The 21,182-nt window shown below is 57.7% G+C and overlaps 5 protein-coding genes across 7 annotated transcripts; all 5 read left to right on the top strand.

Moving 5' to 3' along the window:
- Positions 1-7: 7 nt before the first annotated feature.
- Positions 8-4,314, top strand: ABB37_08860 (hypothetical protein; the record flags this gene model as incomplete). The annotated part of the gene is made up of 1 exon (XM_015807993.1): positions 8-4,314. The coding sequence occupies exon 1, from the start codon at positions 1,183-1,185 to the stop codon at positions 4,312-4,314; it is 3,132 nt and encodes a 1,043-aa protein (XP_015653278.1). The 5' UTR covers positions 8-1,182.
- A 2,567-nt stretch (positions 4,315-6,881) lies between these two features.
- Positions 6,882-8,267, top strand: ABB37_08859 (hypothetical protein; the record flags this gene model as incomplete). Of its 2 annotated transcripts, none has more annotated exons than XM_015807992.1 (1): positions 6,882-8,267. In XM_015807992.1, exon 1 carries the CDS (start codon positions 7,209-7,211, stop codon positions 8,265-8,267), a length of 1,059 nt encoding a protein of 352 aa, XP_015653277.1. In that variant the 5' UTR covers positions 6,882-7,208. The 2 variants fall into 2 exon arrangements, with proteins under 2 accessions (XP_015653277.1, XP_015653276.1); XM_015807991.1 differs by having other exon boundaries at positions 6,915-8,267.
- Positions 8,268-9,187: 920 nt separating this feature from the next.
- Positions 9,188-10,165, top strand: ABB37_08858 (putative mitochondrial hypothetical protein; the record flags this gene model as incomplete). 2 transcript variants are annotated; one of them, XM_015807990.1, is made up of 1 exon in its annotated part: positions 9,188-10,165. In XM_015807990.1, the coding sequence occupies exon 1, from the start codon at positions 9,242-9,244 to the stop codon at positions 10,163-10,165; it is 924 nt and encodes a 307-aa protein (XP_015653275.1). In that variant the 5' UTR covers positions 9,188-9,241. The 2 variants fall into 2 exon arrangements, with proteins under 2 accessions (XP_015653275.1, XP_015653274.1); XM_015807989.1 differs by having other exon boundaries at positions 9,226-10,165.
- Positions 10,166-10,706: 541 nt separating this feature from the next.
- Positions 10,707-14,752, top strand: ABB37_08857 (hypothetical protein). The gene has a single exon (XM_015807988.1). The coding sequence runs from the start codon at positions 11,626-11,628 to the stop codon at positions 14,602-14,604; it is 2,979 nt and encodes a 992-aa protein (XP_015653273.1). The 5' UTR covers positions 10,707-11,625; the 3' UTR covers positions 14,605-14,752.
- A 374-nt stretch (positions 14,753-15,126) lies between these two features.
- On the top strand, positions 15,127-20,375 carry ABB37_08856 (putative protein kinase; the record flags this gene model as incomplete). The annotated part of the gene is made up of 1 exon (XM_015807987.1): positions 15,127-20,375. Exon 1 carries the CDS (start codon positions 15,945-15,947, stop codon positions 20,373-20,375), a length of 4,431 nt encoding a protein of 1,476 aa, XP_015653272.1. The 5' UTR covers positions 15,127-15,944.
- Positions 20,376-21,182: the final 807 nt, after the last annotated feature.

Raw genomic sequence — 21,182 nt, 5'->3', positions numbered from 1 at the left:
AATGGAAGCAGAGAAAGGAATCCGCTCTAGATTCTTTTAAATATTTTTGGCACCTTTTGTGTTCTACCCGTTGTGGCTGACAGCTGTTTTTCTTTTTGAAGGTTCTGAGAACAACGTTTGCTGAGAGGACACACAGGCAAAAAAAAAAAGGGGAGAGCAAAAACCTTCTGTGTGCTGAAGGAACAACTTCCCTGTTGCTACACAGAGCCAGCGCCTCACCTCCGCGCAGCTCTTCTTCCTCTTCCCTCCCGCGTGCGTCAGTTTCGTTCGTGCCCTGCGACGCCCGTTGCTTATCGCGCACTTACCGCTTATCGCTTACCGCCTCCGTTCCATCTTTGCTTTTTTCTTTTGTGTATTCAGCTAAGACGCAAGGTGGGCACTTTGGCACAAGGTGAGAACTCCTCCTACGTGCACCGCTGCGTTGCTGCCACCGTCAGCGAGCGCGAGGAAACGAAATCCGCCCCTCCCACACACACACACACACTTTGTTTCGATTGTGGAGAAGCGAAACGCGTACTCTCTTGCTTTCTTATTTCTGTTTTCCTTTGTGAATATCTTCTTCAAAAAGAAATCTCTTCTACTGTGATTTGCTTTCTTACACGTGCTACACACACACACACACACACACACACACCTTTCCGTGCGCTGCTCTTTAGCACGTCTGCGGTGGCATTGGGCGTTGTGGGGATATATCACTCTGTTGTACATCACGTGGGCCTCCCCCCGGCTGCCTTGTTGTTTCTCTTCTGGTTCTTCAGCCGTCCATCCGTAACGTGACGACGGAGCTGCGCGGCGTCGTGTCTTCTGCCTTTTTTCATGAGGGAGAGATACAGTTCAACGTTCCTTCACCTCAGCGCAACTGCGACTACTGCTGGCGTACATCTATCTATATATATATATATACATATAACAATATAATCTTCTATAACGGCTTTTCCCACCGCCCGAGGCACCGAGGTGGCGGAGACGAATCCATTGGCTCGCGATGAGCAGGAGGTGCTCTCCCCACTCGACCGCCTCTCCCCCAGCTGCAGTCCTACGCTCACCTCCCCTGCCACAACGGACGATCGCGCACACGTGAAACTGGTGACGCTGCACCTCTCCTCCAACCTTCGTCAGTGCCTCTCGCGAAAGGCGGCTGCTCGCGGCGCCGGAGGAGTCAGCAACGATCACAACCACAGTATGAGCGACAGCAATAGCAGCAACAACCTGCACAACGACGCCGCCATCGGGTCCGGCAAAGACGAGGACGGCAGCGGCGACGTGGCCGCCGACAGCAGCTGCAGCACCATCACCTCTCCGCAGTTCCGCCGCAACAACCCCTACGCCACGTCACCGGCGCAGTCGCTGCACTTAGACGACGGCGGCGCCGCCCCCTTCATGACCAACGTGCCCTCCGCCGCGTCCGGCGGCGTTCGCTCCCCGCCGCCAGTCAACGTTGTCCTGCACACGAGCAGCACGGTGGTGAGCCGCACGACATCGATGGTGAAGGGCGGCGACGCGCGGATCAGCCGAACCACCTCGATGAAGACGAGCGATAACTCGCTGCTCTACTCGCCGCAGCTACCCCATTGCGGGTCGTCGCTGCCCGGCAGCGAGGAGGTGAGCCGTACCACATCGATGAGCAAGCGGAACACGTCGATGGTGTTCTCCATGCAGCCCCTGCGCTTTACGCTGTCGCAGCCGGGGAGCACGCGCGTCAGTCGCACCACCTCCATGGTGAAGGGTGGAAACCCGAGCACCGACTCCGTTCCCACGCTCTCCCCGCCGCTGAGCTTACCCCCGCCACAGCAGCCACAGCCACAGCAGCCGCAACAGCCGCAGGGGACGGCGATGTCCCCGCTGCTTGACATCTCCCCCCACAGCGCGCAACTCAGCTCCTTTTCTCACAGCACCTTCTCGATGCGGGACACGGACGCCAGCACGATGAGCACCCGCCGCCCCGGCAGTGGGGGCCAGTTTTGCGACGTAGACGGTGGCGCCGGCGGAGATGGAGGCGGGGGCGTGGTGGGCGGCGCGATGAGCTCCCCAGCCTTATTGCACTACTACCCGTTTCGCTTCAACGCCTCTGCGACCGGGGAGATGATGCCGCCATACAGCCGCGCTGAGTTGTACTCGAACGAGCCGACGGACTTCGAGGGCGGTGGGTATGAGGAGAACCTGCGCATGCAGGAGCAGGCGGCCGAGACGCAGGAGGTGCGTCATCCATACTTCACACCGCATCCCCTTCCCCGCTATCCACCGGACTCTCCGCCGCAGCAACAGCTTCAACAGCCTCAGCGGCCCTACTACACCGCAGAGAGGCCGTTTGGTTATCAGGCGCCGCGGCCGCCATCCGGGCAGCAGGAGGCAATAGAGGCGGGAAGGGCAACGCCGCTCTTCTCGGGCTCCGCCGGCTACACCGACGCGTCGCTGCCGTCTACGCTACACGCCGTGTGCGAGCCGACCCGTGAGGCATATGAGCTGCAACGGGGAATGGATGTCGCGCGAGAAACACCGCAGGCATTAAAGGTGCCGGCGGCTCGTGAGACCTCACCGGTGCGCACGACGCAGCAGCCGATGGAGCAGCGTCGCCAGTCTTCCTCTTCAACGGACTACAAAACATCTCGCTCAAAGCAGCGTAAGCAGCGGTCATCTCCACCGTCGTATCAGAACGCAGGGGCCGGTAAGAGTGTGGGAGAAGCAGAGGATGCGCAGCAAGTTTATACGGACCAGGCACCCAACCCGCTGCTCACCACCCAGCCTCCTCGTCCCTCGGCGACACAGGAGCACGATGCATCTTCTCCTGACACCTCAGCACCCCCTGACCCAGCAGCCGTCGCCACCGGTGGGCCTGGCTTCACCGCCGGTGAGCTGACAACGATGTTGGAGGCTGCCATACGGAGCTTCCATACCGGCGATCCCATCGAGGAGCTGTGGTGCCCCGGCGGGGCACAGCTCTCCGTCTACGATGCTGGCATGAAGGAGCACTACTCAATCCCCAGCGAGGAGGTCGCCCTCACACGCGGCGCCGTGAAGTACGTCTCTCTCTTCGCGCGCTACGGTAACCAAACCCGTTTCCGCTTTCAGCTGTGCAACCGCTACCTGCACCATCGCTGCACCAGCGGTTTGGAGTGCCAGTACATCCACAGCCACGTGCTCTCCAAGTCTACGCAGGTGCACTTGAATGAGAACGGCATCACGGCGAGCGGGGTGCGGGAGATGAACACGGCAGAGCTGGCTGGTGGACACAACTTCCTCGGCTACCCAACAATGGAGCGGGGGATGGTCTTCGCGGTCTTCCCGCCGAACCAGCTGAACAGCGCGCCGCAGCTCATTCCATCAGAAATGATCCTCGTCACTGAGGGCGCGCTGCAGACGTACCGGACACTGAGCGCTGAGGCGGAGGGCGAGGGGCGCACGTCCGCGAGACAGCAGCAGCAGCAGCCACCGGCAGCTGTGACGGGTAATGGGAACGGCGGTGGCGGGAGTGGCCGTTGCCTCACCAACGCAAACGGCGTGGATGCCCCGATCATCCGCCCGCGCCACTGCGCGCACTTCCAGTTTAAGCGCATGTGCAATCTCGGTGCTGCTTGCCATTTCATACACACCTTAATCCCATTTGTGCAGGGGATGGTGAACCAACCGCCGCTGCCCTGCGCGGTGAATGTGGCGGCGCTGGACGATCGCACCGCGGGCTTCGTGTTGCCGCAGCTGCTGCCACCTCCAGCCCAAAGCGACGGCGGCGGTGGTGATCGGCAGGGCCGCGGCACTCCCGCGCCTGCACGGCGCAACAGCGCGATGCAGTGTCACATGGGCAGCAGCAACAATCCTAGTACTAGCATGGCTACTACTGCGATGGCACCCGTCGTGTCCAGCGCTTCCACGACGACTCCACTACCCTGGTCACAGCCAGCACTGTATCAAACCGGCTCATCACTGATCTCCGTGGTGGACGCATCTACGCCGATGGGTGCGGTGTTCGCCGCTTCTTACTCACAGAACGTGCCCGGCGAGATGCCCACCACGGCGGGCAGCTCAACAGCGGTGTACGACGCGGCGCCCACACCGACCGCCTACCCAGGGTGGGGGACGAGCTACACAGAAAACACGAGCCTGTATGCGGCGCCGGTCACGGCCGTGGCGCCCTTCGGCGTTGCTGGTGATCGGCCCCCGTCGGTCGCTGAACAGCAGCATAGAGTTGTTATGGCGAATGGGGTGTGTGGACTGCCGTCTGCTGCTCCGTTCACCCCGCAGGGGTACACGACGTACGGGAACGCTTCTGTGTCGTCGCCGCCGCCGCCGCGGCCTTCCATGCAGCAGCAGTGCTTTTGATATGCCTGCTTCTTTGTTTGTTTCTCACTGGTGACGAGGAGAAGAACATGTATATATCTATATCTATATCTATATCTATATCTATATCTATGTATAGATATACATAAGAACATCTCCCATGTATCGACAATCGAATATAGCACCGTAACCTTTCTTTTCGTTCCTTTCTGTTTTTTTTTTTTTTAGGAGTGATGGAATGCGAGTATGCCGACGTGTGTGCATGTATCTATGTATGTGTATGTGTATGCATATGCATATGTATATGTATATATCTGCTTGATGCACGCTGGATTCTTCGTTATAGTCGCTTTTTCGATTGCGGTATAACGCACTTCATCCTGCCTCTGTGTTTTCTGTGTAACCGATCTTTCTCTCTTTTGTTTCCCCCCTTTTTTTTGTTAGACTTGACGGCAGCGGATCAACTTTAGGGGATAAGAAGTAGGAGGCAACGACTGCACACACACTTCCTGGTGGGAAGATATAATATTAATGAGCAAAAGCATTCGTGTGGTTTCTCAAGGACGGGTATCCATGTATATGTGTCGTCATCGTCGTACCGTTGAAGGACGTCTGTCCCTTTTCGCGAACACTCTTAAAAAAATGATTTCTTATCTCCGCAGCGAGATGTCGTGCATCCTGCGCTGAGCGACCTTCGTAAGTTATTCCACTCATTCTTGACTCAACACAACAGCATCAACGTTCAAATCGTTCCTATATCTGCCATCGAGTGCAGTAGGTGCCAAGGGAGCGGAAGACAACAGCACCCCTCCAGGTAGGGTCGCGATCATTTGCCGCGTAATAAGCGATTTCTTTTCATTTCTTTAGCAAATATTTATCTTGAAGCGTGTATACGTGGGGCGAGCTTTTTTAAAAAGCGTCTTTCGTTTTTTCTTTTATCTTTCTGTATGTGCTTGCATCGGAACAGTTTAGGGTAATGCAGCTGTTCCTTGCTTTACACATTCCTCCCCCCCCCCCCTCCCCCCCTCCCACCGGTTGTGCTTCGGTAGATCTGGGATTTTGATCACAGGACTGCTCGACGCTGAGGAAACGCCTTCTTGTTTCTGTTTCTCTCTTTCTTTTAATAGCTTGTCGTTCTTCCACCTGTGGATATGTAAATGTATGCATGTGTGTGTGTGTGTGTGTGATCCACACCCACGAAGCGACGCTGAAGCTGACCTCGCGAAGTGCAGCTGTGAGAAAAATATCTCATCGTACTTGTCTTCCCCGATCTTTTTGTTTTACTTTCTTTTTCTTACATCTTCTTTTTTGTTTCTGTTGCTCCAACCCCACTACCGTATTATCAGTGTCTTCGGTACACCCGTCTGTCGCGCTCCTAATCATTTCTTGTTTTCGTTGGCGCCCGCGTGAAGGTGCTCGTGGAGTAGCTTTGCTATGTGTTTGGGTGTCTGTGTGTGTGAGAGAGAGAGTTAGCCGCTGTTGAACACGTGTGTCTTCCTCAAAGAGCGAATCTTCCGGGGCCTTTTTCTGATTTTTTCTTTTCATATCTCTTTCCTCTTTTCCCGTTTTTACGATATCTTGTTCTTCTCTTTCCTCTCACTCACTACCTTCCTTTTTGTCTTGCCTTTTCTCCGACTGCGTCGTTGTCCCTCGCACTCCGTTAACGTTTCCGATGATGATGTTTAGGGGAACGCGTTGAAGTATCGTCAGCTTCCCCTTTTTCTTCTTTCTTTGTTTCGTTTTGTTCATTACTTTTTCCCCTTTTCCCCTCTCTTTTTGTAGAACGAAAAACGGACACCACGAAAGGCAAAATTAAGATATTAAAATATGCTCTCTCTCTCGTTGATTCGATTTCTTTGTTAATGTGGTGTGCCGTCGATGCGCTTCGGAAAGCGCGTAGCCTTTTTTGTTTTCATTTCTGTTCTTTCGTGTATATATATTTTTTGCTGCCTTTATGTGGGCATTGTGACCCCCGCTAAATCTGGTAGCGGTCGGCGCGCCGCCTCTTCGTATTCGCTCTTCTCCGCATCGGTTTTTCTGTTGTTGTATAGGAGTTGTCGTGTGGTTTGGCCGTTCTCGCGGGGTGCACTTCAAAAAAAAATGTATCGGGGCAGCCGCGGACATCGCTAATAGACCGTAAAAATCTTTCCGACAGCGTCACCGCGTACATCTTCGATGTGGGTCTTTTTTATTTGTCGCGAAAAGGACAAAAAAAAATGCACGCACGCGCAAACGATGCTACGAGTCCTGACTCTCCCCTCCTCCCTCCACTGCGAACGCCGCTGCCTTTCACACGCACCACCGAGGATGGGAACACAGAAGTGATGGGGTTCAGGCACTGCTGGTTCTCGCAGCCCAACGGAGCGGCGGGGAGGAAAAAGAAAGAGGAGCAAGCAGCGAAAATATCTCGAGGACCTCGACTCTGTGATATCCGCAGTAGAAAGACGAAGCGTGTTTAGCTTCCCCTCCCTTAGCTTCTATCTGTTTGCTCGCCGCTTATGACGGTAAGGTGCGTAAAACACCGATGCACGCAGGGCAGACGAACACCGCACGCCTCGCACCTTTATATATTTTTTCCTTCCTTGGCCTCCCCTTTTTTGTATTTCTAAGTTCACATCCCCCTCCCTTCACCACTTTCAAAAGAAAAGGGCAGAGGCACCGTTTTTCTCCTCCATACAACTGAGAGCGCTCGAGAGAGAGAGAGCACTTGAGACGCGATCTGCCGGAGGACTGCGTAGTCGCCATCAACGGTGTTCCTTCGGCTCTGTTTGTGCCCTTGTGTGGAAACGCGTCCTCACCTTGGAGCTGCATAACGACACCTCAGTACACAGGTGAGAAGGCGGAGAACGGCGATCCACTCCCACCACCACCGCCACAACAGCCAAAAAAAGAATCTCCTCCTTTTTTTTTCTTTTCAAATCGTCTCCGACGCCGCCATGCCGCCACGAAACGGAGGTCTTCGTAAGCCGACAGAGGAGAAGGCCCTGCTGGCTGAGCTGGCTAAAATGTTCCACGTCGCCAAGGCTCAGCACAAGGAGCAGCACAACGTCCGTCGCACCCCCTCGCCTGCTGCTGCTGCTGCTGCACCGACAGCGAACAAGCAGCCGGCGAAGATGTCGACGCGCAAACCAGCGAAGGACACTCGCCGCGGCTCGCAGCGCCGCAGTCAGCAGGGCGGTTCCATCTGGATGGTGCTGAAAGGAGGCTTCGGCCCACGCAGCGTGCCTCTCGCCACCAACGCGGCTGTCGTACGCACCCGTGCGCAGCAACGAGCGGTGCTGTCAGAGAAGCGCCGCGTAGCCGCGCTGAAAGAGGCCGAGGCATACGTGGAGAGCGCGTGGCAGCAAGCGCGAGAGGGCGAGCTCGTCAACTCGGACGGCACACCGACGGAGGAAGGTGATGCGTACTTGGCCGAGCAGTATGCCGCCGCATCACTGATGTTAGCGCCTGCGCCGGTTGGGTCTTTCTTGAATCAGCTAGTCGAAACGCACAGCGGGGGGGTTGCGGACGGGAAAGAGAAGAAGCCCGGCGAAATCCCCGACTTCGCGCTGACCCGGGGGGAGTGGGAGGACGTGTGCACGCGTGAGGCTGCGATACTCTTTCGCTACCGCACCCGCGCCACGCCCTCCGCATCCGCCGAGGACTATTTCAAAGAGCAGCAACACGCACGGGAGCAGCAGTACCACTTTACTACGGCAGAGCCGACGGAGGGCGGCGGTGTGGATGCAGCGCCGACGAAGTGTGTTGTGCGCCTGCGGGACAGCCAACGGAACAAACACACCGCGATTCTCAGCACGGCGAAGGCGGTGAACTACTTCAAGTCGAACATTGGGCAGGTGCTCCGTAAGGAGCTGGCGGGGTCGAGGCTGCCGCGTGGCGGAGCTGAGGAGCCGGAAGGCGGTGCTACTGCCGGTGTTGCTTCTAAGGGGCATCAAAGCGTCGCCAATACGAACGCCAGTGCAGCACATAGCTCCAAGAAGAAACGAAAGCGCTGAGCTGCGCACTCGTCCATCCCTCGCGTTTTACGATAACATGCGATGTTGCCGACGACGAGGAGGGAGGAGGCGAAGACCCCCACCCCTCTTTAAGCAACAACAAAATAGTGGTGTTCCTCTGGCAAAAGAGGGACCGTCGTTGGGTGCAAACGACGCTCCCCCTTTTTTTTTTGACTCTTTGGTTTGCTGGGACGCTGGTCCGTTGGTGTGTGTGTGTGTGTGTGTGTGTGTGTGTGTGTGTCTTCGCTGTGGGTCAAGCGACGTTTCATTAACTAACACGGTGTCCTCGCCCTGAGGGAGGAAGGAAAGAGAAAGAGAAAGAAAGATAAAAGCGTGCACAACGAGACTTGCGGCCCGTTGATCAACGACAGACAACGGCACAGCATGGGACTGAGCAGCTGCGTCGTGTGTCGATTCGTGCTGGGTGTGACATGGGTTTCCTCTGCACCATCTCTTGTCGGGGGGTGTAGGTGGTGGGGCGTCGCGTGCGGGGATCCGTCGCGGGGTTTTCGTCCTGCTGCCTCGGACACCGGAAGGCTTCTTACTTTTTCCCTTTTTGTATCTAATGGATTAATGATGATCTTTTCGCTGGGCACACCCACCGATGGCGTTGTAGTCGCCTCATTAAAAAGAAGGTCAAACCTGCGGCTGTATGGCTGTTCACTGTGAGCCACCACTTAGCCGTGAAGAGAGAAACAAGGTTGACGTGCTTTTGCACGGCACCACCATTCGCGACAAAACGGTTGTAATGCGTGATGAGAGAATTAAAAAAAATAATCGTGCGTCGTGGTTCGGCTTGCCGTCCACCGTCTACGAGAAGCGAAAAGGCGCAGGACATGATACTCCGTGGCGCTGCACTGGAATCTTCTTTCTTTCGCCGTCTCTGCCTCCTTTCTTCTCTTCTCCCATGCTACGATGGAGTCACCACAACACATGCTTTGATCGTCGCTGCATGGAAGATCTGTTCCTGCTCCATGAACTGCTGTACTCGAAGCTTGCGAAGACCACGCCGTCTGCTGCGCTGCCCCCCGCTGCTGCACACGCTCGAGCTCATGCGTAGACGAACACCCATACAGAGTGCAACCACCGGTGTCGTGGCGCACACACGTGTCCTGCTCGCCGCAGCGCAGCGTGGGAGTGGTGTGACCTCAGCTGGTCTGTGGAGTGGCCATCGGCGGAGCACGTCAACGCTGCCGCCCACCTTCCTTCACACGAGTCACAACGGACCACAAGGTGCAGCAATGGAGAAGGTGCTTCCGTCACTGGAGGCGGAGCGCACTCCTGCGTCACCGTCTTCCTCCTCACTCGCACGCCGAAGAGACCACACCGCAGCGCTGCCCACTCACTTCATGTTCGATCCTCCTTTCACACCAGTCGACGGTGAAGCCGCAAGGAAGGGTAGTGTGGACGCCTGTCTCTACGCATGCCGGGGGTGCAACTCCCCTGTCTTCTGCAGCAGCGACTTGGTGCACGGCAGCCGTGTCGGCCATCACAGCAGTGGCTGGCCAACCTTTGTGGCTCCCCTCTCCAACTCCGCCGTTCGCCTTCGCACCGTGCTTCAGAAGTCCGTCGTCGCCAATTTATCGGACTCGCCCTCGTCGGGCACGACGAAGGCGTTGCGGGTGCACGTGCCAGATGCGGGAATGGCTCAGCGTGGGCTGGCGGTGGAGGGTGACTTGGTCCGTCTGCGTGGGCGTCGGATTAGTGAGCAGCACGCGCAGTCGTGGCGGGAGACGTGCCTGCGCGATGGGAACCACCGCAGCGATCCCGCCGTGGTTCTTGGCTGCTGTGGACGCTGCGGCAGCCCGGTGTGCCAGGTGACGCAGTCTGCTGTCGTGGGCAGCCGCTTCGTGTCGACGGCGGCTTGCGTTCGTGTGTTGGGCCCAAAAGAGAGGTGAGTCGTCTGTCCTCCTGGACTTCAGCGGTGGCTGTAGCGGGCGGTGATTGGTGTTTCCGCTGTTATGGAACACAACGGTGTGGGGATACATATATGAAGGCGGAGATGGCGTGTGTGTGTGTATGTGTGGGTATTTACGCTGGCGACTCGGTTGCGCTTCAACAGGATGCGCTCACAGACGTAAACCCAACCGCGTAGGTACATCAGGAACGACACCAGGAGAGCACGCCGTTCAGCTATCCATCCCAGTTCTCTGTAGAGCTACTCCTCTTTCTAACGCGGTAGTTCATCGCATATGTCACCGAATGAATCGGAAGCGCCTCCTTTTTTGTTTCCAAAGCAGTTTGCTTTGATAATTGACGTTTACGGTGTCGACAAGGTGCTTCTACGGACCCACGTTATGTCTGGTAACATTGGCGAAATGAGCTGATGAGCGTGGCGGCTCTCGCACTCTACTCGTCGCATCTCTCCTCCTCTCTACGTCTGTGAAACAGCTCTGAAACCCCCCCCCCCTCCTCCTCCCCTAAAATACAAAAAAAACAGCAGAACGTTGTTTTTCTTGTGGTGTCGCTGTGCGGAGGTACCTACTCGCCGCTTTTTGCGTCAAAGCGGTATTTAACTCACGGTTATAGCAACCACGGCAAGAAGAGAGCTGCTTCGTCAAGCGTATTTTTCTTTGCGAATGTTTTCTGCCTTTCGCAGGCGACATGGCGCCATCGTGTTGCGTGCAGCGTCAGCTTCAACAAGCAATCTCGCTACACAGCGGACAACGTCGGTAGAGACGACATGGCGTACGTCAGCCCTCACCACCGCGGTCGCTCACGCCTCGTCGTCGTCTCGTCACGTTGATGCCGCAACGGCGGACGAGTCGCGCCGCCGAGATGCGTGGGTGCGGTTTATACATGCCTCACGCCAGCTCAAAAAGGCGGTGCGTGCTGCCTCGACTCAGCACGACGCACAGCCTCTACGTTTATCGCAGAGTGCAGGCGCAACGGGGAGTCGCGGAAACGCTTGTCCGCTCGCGGCCAACGTGATGGGCGTGTCGGAAGAAGAAGAGGGAGAGGAAGACGAGGCACTGGCTGCGTTGGCGCCTTCGATTGTCCACCGTACCGCCACCGCCGCCGCCAGCGCCGCGCTCATGAAGGAGCTGGGCGTGATCGACCGGGCAGCGTACCGCGCCGCGGCGACCCCCGCCCCAGCAACAACGACAGCGTCGACAACACCAGAGGTTCGACCCACAACAATAAATGACGCAACAACACCACCGCGGCCCCCTTCGGTGTCTCCCGCTGTGTGGACGTCGTACCTGATGCGCGTGTGCCAAGCTGGTGTGCAGGCGCATGTGTCCAGTTTTGTTATCCTCCAACACATTTCCTCCCCTTTTCTGTCGTCGCCCCACAGCGAAGGGCGAGTGATGCCTCCACCACCGAGTCCGACGCTCGTCATCAACCGGTAGTGCCGATGCTGCGGTGGTCGGCGAGTCTTCCTTCGCCGGTGCGGCTGCAACTCCTGATAAATGAAACTGCTCGAATCGAGCGATGCCGCCGCTTCATTGCGGACGGCCTCCGCAGCGAGCACCGCCGCCGCCGCACCGCTGTCTCCGAAGCCGCAGTGGCCGATGCTGACGGTGACAGCGCTGCTACCGCTGCTGCAGCGGTTCAAACGCGTGTTTCGTTGTCCAACACATGGCGGCAGAGCGTTCTTGAGGCACGCGCCGTCGTACGCTGCTGCGCCGCACCCTGGCTGGTGGGCGAGGAAAGGAATGCTGATGCGCATTCTAACACTGTTGAAGCCAATGGGAAAGAGGGCAGTGGCTGCAGCAGCAGCCGTGAACAGCTGACGCCGACGGCCACGGCGGCGTTGTTGACGGCGGCGGAGCGCGGTGTAATGCTCGCGTGTCTGCGACTGGCCGCTGCGTGTCACGGAGAGGACGTCGGTCAGCATCTCATGGACATCTTCATAAACAGCGTTGATGTTGTGGTGCGCGGCGCAGGTACGGTCTCCTCTCTCCACTATCGACGCGAGGAGGAATCGCAGCGGAACGTGGAGGCGTTTCAGGCGTGGTACGAAGCGGACGGCGCCGAGGTGTACGAGGCAGCGATGACGTGTGTGGCTCGCGAGTGCACCCGCCCCACGTCGCCGTCGTCGTCGTCGTCTTCTGTTCCTCTTCGTCGCGACGGCCACTCATCCCGCGTACACGGCAGCGGCGGGTTCGCACGCGCGTACGCCTTCTTCGTACATCGAGCGGCCACCACTGCGCTCCTGTCGCACCAGGACGATAGTGACGCCTCCGACGTCGGTAGAGCACCGTCGGCGCAGGCACGCTCGTCCGGCTCTGCCTGGACCACCTCCCTGACGCACTACCCCGTCGTTACGATGCAACTCCTGAAGCCACTTGCGGACTGCGTAGACGCCAACGCAGAGCACTTCAACATGGTGGTGCAGCTGTACGGTCGCATGCTTTCGGAGACGGAGGTGGGCTACTCGGCAGAGGACGGGGGTACCGCCGTGCGACGCGCGTTTGCTGCCCTGCTGCTGGCCCTCGCGCGCGTGCCGCTTGGGTCGCGGAGTAAGATGGAGTGTCTGGAAGACCTCTACCGCCGTACGCTGCTGAACTCCTCGCTGGAGGTGGTGCAGCACCCGGATGTGCTGGCCGGCTGCCTGCGCGTGTGCGGTGCGGCGAGGGCTGCAAATCGGTCGATAGCGCTCTTCAACAAGCTGGCGGAGCCGTCTTCGCGGAGTTTGGCGCTGCAGGAAGAAAACATGGCCGCTGTCTGCCTCGCCCAAGCCGGCGACTCGACGTCCGCCCCTGCCGCTGTCTTGCAGCGACTGCTGTGCTTCATGCAGACTCGGCTTCCACTGACGGCGGACGTGGTGCAGGCGGCGGTGGCCACGACGCTGTTGTCGCGCGCCGTCGACACGAATACCACCGCGGCGACGCCGCCGATGACGTCTGCGTTTGCGATGCTGGATCTTCTCACGAGCGGCGCCGTGGCGCAGCATCGTGTGACGCGTAGCACGGCCGCCGTGAATGCGGAGCGCACCTTCTTTTTGCGGGTTGTGCTGCTACTCACCGGTGCCTCGGTGACGCAGGACGAGCCCAACAGTGGCGCCGCCTCGTCCCTTCACACGCCCGCCGCAGCAGCCATTTTTCAGCAGTGGGTAGGTGAGTTCGCCGCCGTGTTGGGTGTCTCGACAACGGACGAACATGGTAGGCGCTGCACCGGCCAAGCCGTCGCAAAGGTGGCGCCGTCGCTGTCGGTTGTGACGGTTGGCGCGTTACAGGAACTGTGGGTGGTGCTGCGGCGGGCAGATTGCCTTGTACCTTCTCTGACGAACAGCGACGAGGGTAACGGCCGCTTTGCTGCCTCCGCCACCCCTTCCTCGTCTCAGGAGCAGGACCAGCCGCGGCAACAACCGTCCCCCCTTGCGCAGGCCGTGCGAGATATGTTGGCAGCCATTCCCCCACCGGTGGCGACCTCCCCGTGGTGTAAGACGCTATCGGTGTGGCCTTTTTCGCCGTCGCCGTCCACTGCCGCGTCCGCACCGTCGTCCTGCACCCCGCCGCTGCTCGTTACCCTTCCCCCTTCTTTTCAGTGGAGGCAGCTGATGGAGGTGTGGCCGCTGGCGGAGCAGCAGCGCTTTATGGAGTCCTTCGTGAAGCTCTTCACGGTGGCCTCCCCGGCGATGTCGGGCAGTCCGCACCCTCACAGCGGCGAAGAAACGGCGGTCTGTATGCGCTATCACGACTACATGCTGCTGGAGGAGGTCTTCGGGAAGACGTCTGCGGCGACGGAGTGGGCGGACGCGGCGCGCGTGTGGAACACGAAAGGCGAGAGGACCGCTGCATCTTTGCAGGAAGCGATCGCTGCTCGTCTGGCAGGAATCCCCACCGCGACGCCGGTGCGCGCGCTGCACGTGTTGAGTCCGCTGGCGGATGTTGAGGGGGCACTGCAGTGGAGTGGTGCGGCGGCGGCGGCCACCACGGCGGAGGCGTCACCGCCGCCCCCGACCGTTCCGTTGCCGCAGCTGTTAGGGGTTCCGGTGCCGCCGGTGCCGGGGTGCCCTGTCCACTCATGGGCGGTGGATGTACATCGCGGTGCAGCAGACCACAAAGGCGATCATGCTCGGCCCAGGAAAGTATTGCTCGCCGTGTACTGGCTCACCCGCTGGGTAGACTCTGTTGAAGATGCGGCGCTGTTGCCGTCGCCTTCGCTGTTTCGGCAGGCGGTGATCGCCGCGATCGACCATAGCCACCTCTCTGAGGCACCCGTCCAAGAGGCGGTGCACACCACCGTCAGCGATGCCAAGGAAGAGACGGGAGGGGAGAACAACGCCGCGGCGCACGATGAGGAAATGAAGGTGAATGCTAAAAGAGGCGGCATCGAGGAAGTACTCGTGCGTGGCCCCACATCGTTGCTCTACGATGCAGCATCGTAACTGTGTGTGTGTGTGTGTGTGTGTGTGTTACATTGCCTTTCTTTACCAGTGCTGTGTTATTTTTCTGGTCAGAAGGAGCATTTCTTGGTGTGTTTGAATTACGTAAGTTGTAATGGCGGAGGCTGTAATCCTTCTCCTTCACAGATGCAATCGCACCATAATCAAAAGCAGAAAGCGAAGGGACGTACTCAATCGTACGGTATTGCCCCACGGTACCAAAGCAGAACGCGGAGTTGATGGAAGTAGACGCGCATTGTCAAAGAGAACACGGTGTGTTTTTTTTTTCCGGTGACCGCTTTCACAATGTCTACAACAAAAAGTATCGCGAAGGAAAGAATGCATCCTCCGGTGGTGATAAACCCTTCACCTTCCTCTTTTCTCCCTCCTCTTTCTACTCCTTCTCCCTCCGCGGCATCGATGCAATGCCCCTCTCACGTGTTCGCGACATCGCATCGCTCTCCCCCCCCCCCTACCTTACCTATCACGGCTGCACCGGATAATACATAATGCGCCGCACGCAAAGCCGAATGAACGGTCAGTCTGAGACACATCACAAAAAACAAAAGGAAAAATTCGTTTTCTACTTCTCGTGTCACAGCCGTGTTTAAAACTGTGAAGAGACTACTTCTGTAATTCGCTTCGCCGTCCGCTGGTTTTCTCGCTTCCGTGTGACGCGCGTACGCGTACGTATCTATTCCAGTGTAGGTGCGTGTAGAAGGTGTACCACTGCATTTGCTTTTGTGTCTCGCCTCTCCCTCTTGTTTTTTCTTTTCCTCTTGTTCCACTTCCACTCCTCTGCTCTTGGTCTGTGTGTATATATATATATATATATATATATATACGTGCATAAATCTTTATGTGAATGCGTGTGCTGAGAGTACTGGATACATTGCTTTTCTTTCTCTACTCGTTTTTCTTTACGTCAGCAAAGATCTGCGACACCTCGCAAAGTTTAAGCACACAATCACTCACGTACAAAGACAGTTGGCGCCGTTGTATAACTTGTTTCTTTTTTGTTTGTTTTTGCTCTCTTCTTATCTTCCTTCGCTGCTGATTCGTAGAGCTGTGTTGCGAGTGTGGTGACGAGGTGGTTGCGGTGCGAAGGTGCTAATGTGACTTCGAAGTGCTGCATAAATCTCTCTGTGGTTCCTTCTTCCTCGTTTCTTCCTCGTTTCTTCCTTCCAGTTTTGCTTTAAAGAGACCTGTGCGACGGCGTTTGGTACATCTAAATGTAAATATAAATATATAAATATTATATCGGAATGGTGTGCTTATAAATACTTTTCCAGTTTGTTTTGCCCTTAAGTTGTTTGCTCGTCTTTTTATTCCTGTTTTCCACCATGGCCTCTGTTCGACTTGTCATTGTGCTGGTGCTCTACGCCTTGTTGGTGGCGTCTGCGCTCGTCACCATCACGGTGGTGTTTTCCGTATTGACGCGGAACACGATGAATGGACTAGTCCTCCGGCTGGCACGCGCGTCGATGGCGTCACTGAAGCAAGCGGCGGTAGACCAAATCTCCCACTATGAAATAACGACCTATCTCCTCGCGATGCTGCTCGAGCGCTTGTACCTCACGCCCTTCACGGACATTACCAGCCAAAACGTGAACGACTTCATCCCGGCGTGGAAGCTCATGACAATGCCGGAGATGAACATCAACAGCAAGTATCTGGGCACATTCAGCCTGAAGCTCGACACGACGACGAACCTGTGGTACATGACCGGGTGCGATCGTGAGACACAGCTGTGCTCCCTCTACGATGCTGCGGCCAACACGACGCAGTACGTTAAATATAAACGGCGACAAACGGTGAACCCGATAGACCCGTCCACCGTCTTCTCCGTCAACGGCCCACCCCCGCTGTACGCCCGCTACCTCGAGTCGATGGACCTCTACCCACAGACGGATGATCCTGGCTGGTGGAGTCACGTGTACATCGAATACGCCCAACGCTTCACGACGCACCTGTGCCACGGCGTCCGCGTGGCGAAGACGACAGACTTCTTTTACTGTACCGACGTGTACACGCTTAACGACGGCAGTAATCAACAACGGTGCAGGCAGCTGGTGGGGGTGACGGTGGAGGTGACGGAGGCGGACACCTTTGACCAAGGGAACTACATTTCGCAGTCCACCGTGTTCCTGACCTCTACGCTTGTCGTCGACAACGTGAATGATCTGTGCGACCCCGACCCGGACATCGCCGACGCCATCGACAAATTCCTGAAGTCGTGCAAGTCGGAGCTGCTCACCGACTGCACAGAGTACTTTTCGCTGGGAAAGCCGAACGTCTTTACGGTGATTGGGTATTCCCAGCCGAACGGCCTGTCCTTCGTGATAGCCGATCGTGCCCCCCACTCCTTTTTCTACAAGGCGATAAACCACAGCCAGCAGATTGCAATCGCCATCTCCGTTGTGATGATCGTCGTGGTGGTCATCCTGTCCGTCGTGATCTCCATCTCCATCGTCGTGCCCATTAGCTTCATCTGCGCCAGCATGAAAAACGCATCCAATCTGACCTACGAGCATCACATGGCGCCCATCACCCGCTACACCATCATCTCCGAAGTCAAGCAGCTCTGTGCCTCGTACCTCGACCTGCGCCAGGCCTTGAAGGACTTGAAGTCGTTCATGCCGCAGGGTCTGCTGGTCGGTGCTAGCGATCCCATGGACACGACCTCTCTCTTATCTGCTCTGATGAGCGGCGGGCCGTACAACAGCGGCGATGAGGAAGAATCGGCATACCACGAAGACTACGACGACGACGAGACGGATGACGGCAACGAGGCAGGTCAGGAGGCGGCTGGTCGAGCGGGCGGCTACAGCTCCCCTGAGACCACCACCTCTGGCGAGACCTTTACCCCCCAGAGCGAAGCTCCACGGCGGTTGTCTCCGCAAGCCGTCCGCCCCTCTTTTGTTGCGTTGGCCGACGAGGACAGTGTGCCTGACTCTCCACCGCCTACTCATCACCGCCGCAGCACGGCACCGAACAGTAACTGCTTGATGTCGAAGGGCATCGTCTCCGTCGTAGCCGTGAGCACCGTCGACGACGCCCTCGCTCGCGATGCCGCCCTGAACGCGGAAGCAGTGGCGAAAGATGCCTCACGCAAGCAGAGTTACGATGTCGATCGCGCCGGCGTACCTCCCCTGTCGCCGCCGCCGCAACAGCAGCAGCAGCAGCCGCAACGACGGCGATCAAGCCAGATGAGGGAGCAGAACCCCCCTGAGAGCCCGAGCCCCAGACACGTTAAATTCCGCCGTGGCGTCAGCTCACTGAACGCGGCCTCCTTCCGTGAGGAGGGTGCCTCGCTGCGGCTCAACCGCTCCGTCTACACCAGCGACGTGAACCGCTTCCGCAACGTGAACTGCTCCCTCGTCTGCATCCGTTACTCCTTCAAGTACATCGACGAACACAGCCTCGAGGGGGAGGTGAACCGACTCATGAACATCTTCATTCACACGATCCTCCGCTACGGTGGCGTGATTGAGGTTTTCCGCCCCGACGTGATCGTCGTCTCCTTCGGCGCCCACGCGGTGATGTCCCTCCACACGCAGCGGGCCACCGCCGCGGCGATTACGATAACCAAGAAGCTTACCGTGTCGCAGCGGGCGTGCACTCGCCTCGTTGTGGATACGGGCTCCTTCTACTGCGGAATATGCGGAGCCAACGGCCGCGTCTCGCCTGTGATCTTCGGTGACCGCTTTGACTGGGCGGTAGAGTTGCTGCGCTACGACCTGGGCTTAGGCCGGCTTGTGGTGACGGACCGCGTGGCCCTCTGCCTGCCGGGGGACTTTGTGGTGCCCTTCGACTACGTCATCACGCAGAGTGATCGCGCGCATGGCTGCCAGCTCTTCCTCGTCTTGAACCCGGCGAAGCGCAACAACAAGGAGTTCCGCCAGAGCGTCGAAGACTTCCGCCGGGCGTACACGTTCGCCAGCAGCGGCAAATACAAGGAAGCGCTCGAGATTGTCGCACGTGGCGGCCAGTTCGACCCGGAGCTCGTCGCGGGCTACGTCAAGACGTACAAGTACCTCCTCAACATGAACCCACCCCGCCCCCGCTACTGCCGCTTCCAACTTCCGCTGTTCGAACCTCTCGGTGTGATAGTGAAGCTGAAGGAACCGAAGTACCAACACGATCGCCTGCACATCAACGAACTCGAGGACGAGGACGAGGAGCACGTCTCCATCAACTTCGGCTTCGGTGGCGGCAGCAGCTCCGGCACGGCGCCGAACGTCGACAACGAAGGCGACCGAAGTAGGTCACACGCTTTTGCCGGCGATGGCGGCAGCAGCGGCGACAACGCGAGCATGCACCCGAACCTTATCAGCACCCTGGAGGTGGATGCGAATCGGAGTAAGACGACGGGGACGCAGTCTGGGATGGTACGGACGCGCAGCCGAGCGTTTAGCCGCGACAGCACCACTGCCGCACGCAGTTTTGCCATCACGGATGACACGATTGGCTCCGGCACGGACCGCACACCCGGCAGCGAGTCGTGGAGCCGTGTCCAGCGAGGTGACCGGAGGCGGTGTTACACCGAGAACCTTTCTCGTGCTGGCGACACAGGTCGCACCGACTACAGCGAAGAAGGACTGCCGCTCGTCTTCACGGACCACAAAGGCGTGCGCTGGCATCGCTTTCCACACATGATCGGTGTCGGTGCCTTCGCCGAGGTTTACAAGACCATCTCGGAGAACGGCTCTCTCATGGCGCTCAAGTGCATCCACCTCGCCGCGACCAACGTGCAGCTGGCGGATGTGGTGAGCGAGGTCAACACCGCCTGTAAGCTCTTTAGCGACTTCATCGTGAACCACATCGGCTGGGCGCACGTCGGGTCGTATATGATCATCATCATGGACTACATGTCCGGCGGCAGCGTGCACAGCGCGATGTCGGCCTTTCCCTCCGGCCTGACGCTGCAGATCGCCCGGCGCTACGCGTCTGACTCGGTGCGTGGGTTGGCGTATCTGCACCGCAACGGCGTGGTGCACGCCGACCTCAAGCCGCATAACATGTTACTCGCGGCGGATGGCGGGTGTCGACTGAGCGACTTCGGCTCCAGCGTCACCAAGGCAAATGCGCGGTCCTCCGGTGGGGATGTCTTCCACCTGCGCGGCACACCCGTGTACATGAGCCCGGAGGTGGCCCGCGGTGACCCACCGAGCATGAAGAGCGACATGTGGTCGTTCGGCATTACACTGTATGAGCTGCTGACGGGACGACAGCCGTGGATGATGAAGAAGAACGCTGGGATGCCTGCCGTGCCGGGTAGATCCCTTCTCGCCAGTGCGGGCAACAACCGCAGTGGCAACAGTCCTGCTGCTGCGTCGGTGGCGGTGGCCTCCGAGTCGGCCACTGCGGCCGCCGTGATCGAAAACGCGGCGCTCCACGCCGTCCACGACGTCTACGGCCTGAAGAACGCCGCTGACGGGTCGGCGAGCACCGCACCCAAGACCCCGAACGCCAACAACAGTAGTCACTCGAGCGCGGTCGACAGCTCCGTCGTTGCCGCACCGCGCACGACGTCGGTGCCAAGTTTAGCAGCGGCAGACACGCCGGAGGTTGAGTGGGTGCCGGTGCAGGGGTTATCCGACGCGCGTCTCGTGCAGGGCATCGCCAACGGCACTGTGCAGGTGCGCGTGGAACAGAAGGACCTGCCCACGTTAGAGGCGTATCAGCTCATCGACGCGTGTCTGCAGGAGTCTCCGCAGCGTCGTCCCATTTCATGGGAAGTTGTGGATCACCCGTTTTTCTTTTCCTACTGAGCACGTGAGGCGTACATGTACGTGTTACACCATCGAAGGTATTCTGTGCGGTGCTTCTCGAGTGTGCCTTTTATAGTTTTTGGCTTTTGTTTTCTCTCTCGTTGTCCTTTTAATGCATTTCCCTCCCCTCCCCCTCTTTGAACTTGTCTTTTGGATTGTAAACATGGTATCTGTATATATTATTATTAACATCTTTCTGTCTCTACCGGTGCTCATGCCGCATCGCCGTAACGCGCATGCCCTTTGGTATGACTCGCCCTTTTTTTTCTTTTCCTTTTCTATTCCTTTACGCGGTGATCCTTCTTTCGATTTAAGTTGCCCTCATCGGCTCAGCTGCGCTATACATGGCACTGCGCCGTTTTTTCTTGTTTTGTTTGTTTTGTCTTCGCTCTTCTCTCTCTTCGCACTTCGTCTTTCTTTGGCTTTCTTTTCTGAAGAGCGCTTTCGCTTCTCTTTCGCTGTGACGTCGGCGCCATCTGCCGTTCTACCTTGGTGATCGTAACTGGGGAACGTTTCATGTCTAACCATTTCTTTCCCTTGTTCTCCTCTTTTTTTTTTGTTTCTCTTGTATGACCTCTTTTTTACTTCATGTATTTGCTCTGCAGGTGGACCGGAGGACTAACGAAAAAGTATTTGAAAAAAAGACTGCAGAAACGGGGTAAGGCGCGCATCACCGGCGCTAACGGAGGATGTCCTTCGATGGTTGTATGCGGTGCGCTTGCAAACGCACACGCACGCACGTCGATACTCATCCTTTTTCTTTCTTTTGGCGGTGTTAGTGCTTTGAAGCCGGTGTGCCGTGTCCGC

Source organism: Leptomonas pyrrhocoris (genome assembly GCF_001293395.1).
Source record: "Leptomonas pyrrhocoris isolate H10 chromosome Unknown, whole genome shotgun sequence".
Lineage (NCBI taxonomy): Eukaryota > Euglenozoa > Kinetoplastea > Trypanosomatida > Trypanosomatidae > Leptomonas > Leptomonas pyrrhocoris.
Note: the sequence above shows the minus strand (reverse complement) of the source record. Positions and strands in the feature narration are given on the sequence as shown.

What these genes read in the sequence shown, in the direction of transcription:
- ABB37_08857 (XM_015807988.1), top strand. Translation starts at nt 11,626, where the DNA reads ATGCTGCGGTGGTCGGCGAGTCTTCCTTCGCCGGTGCGGCTGCAACTC.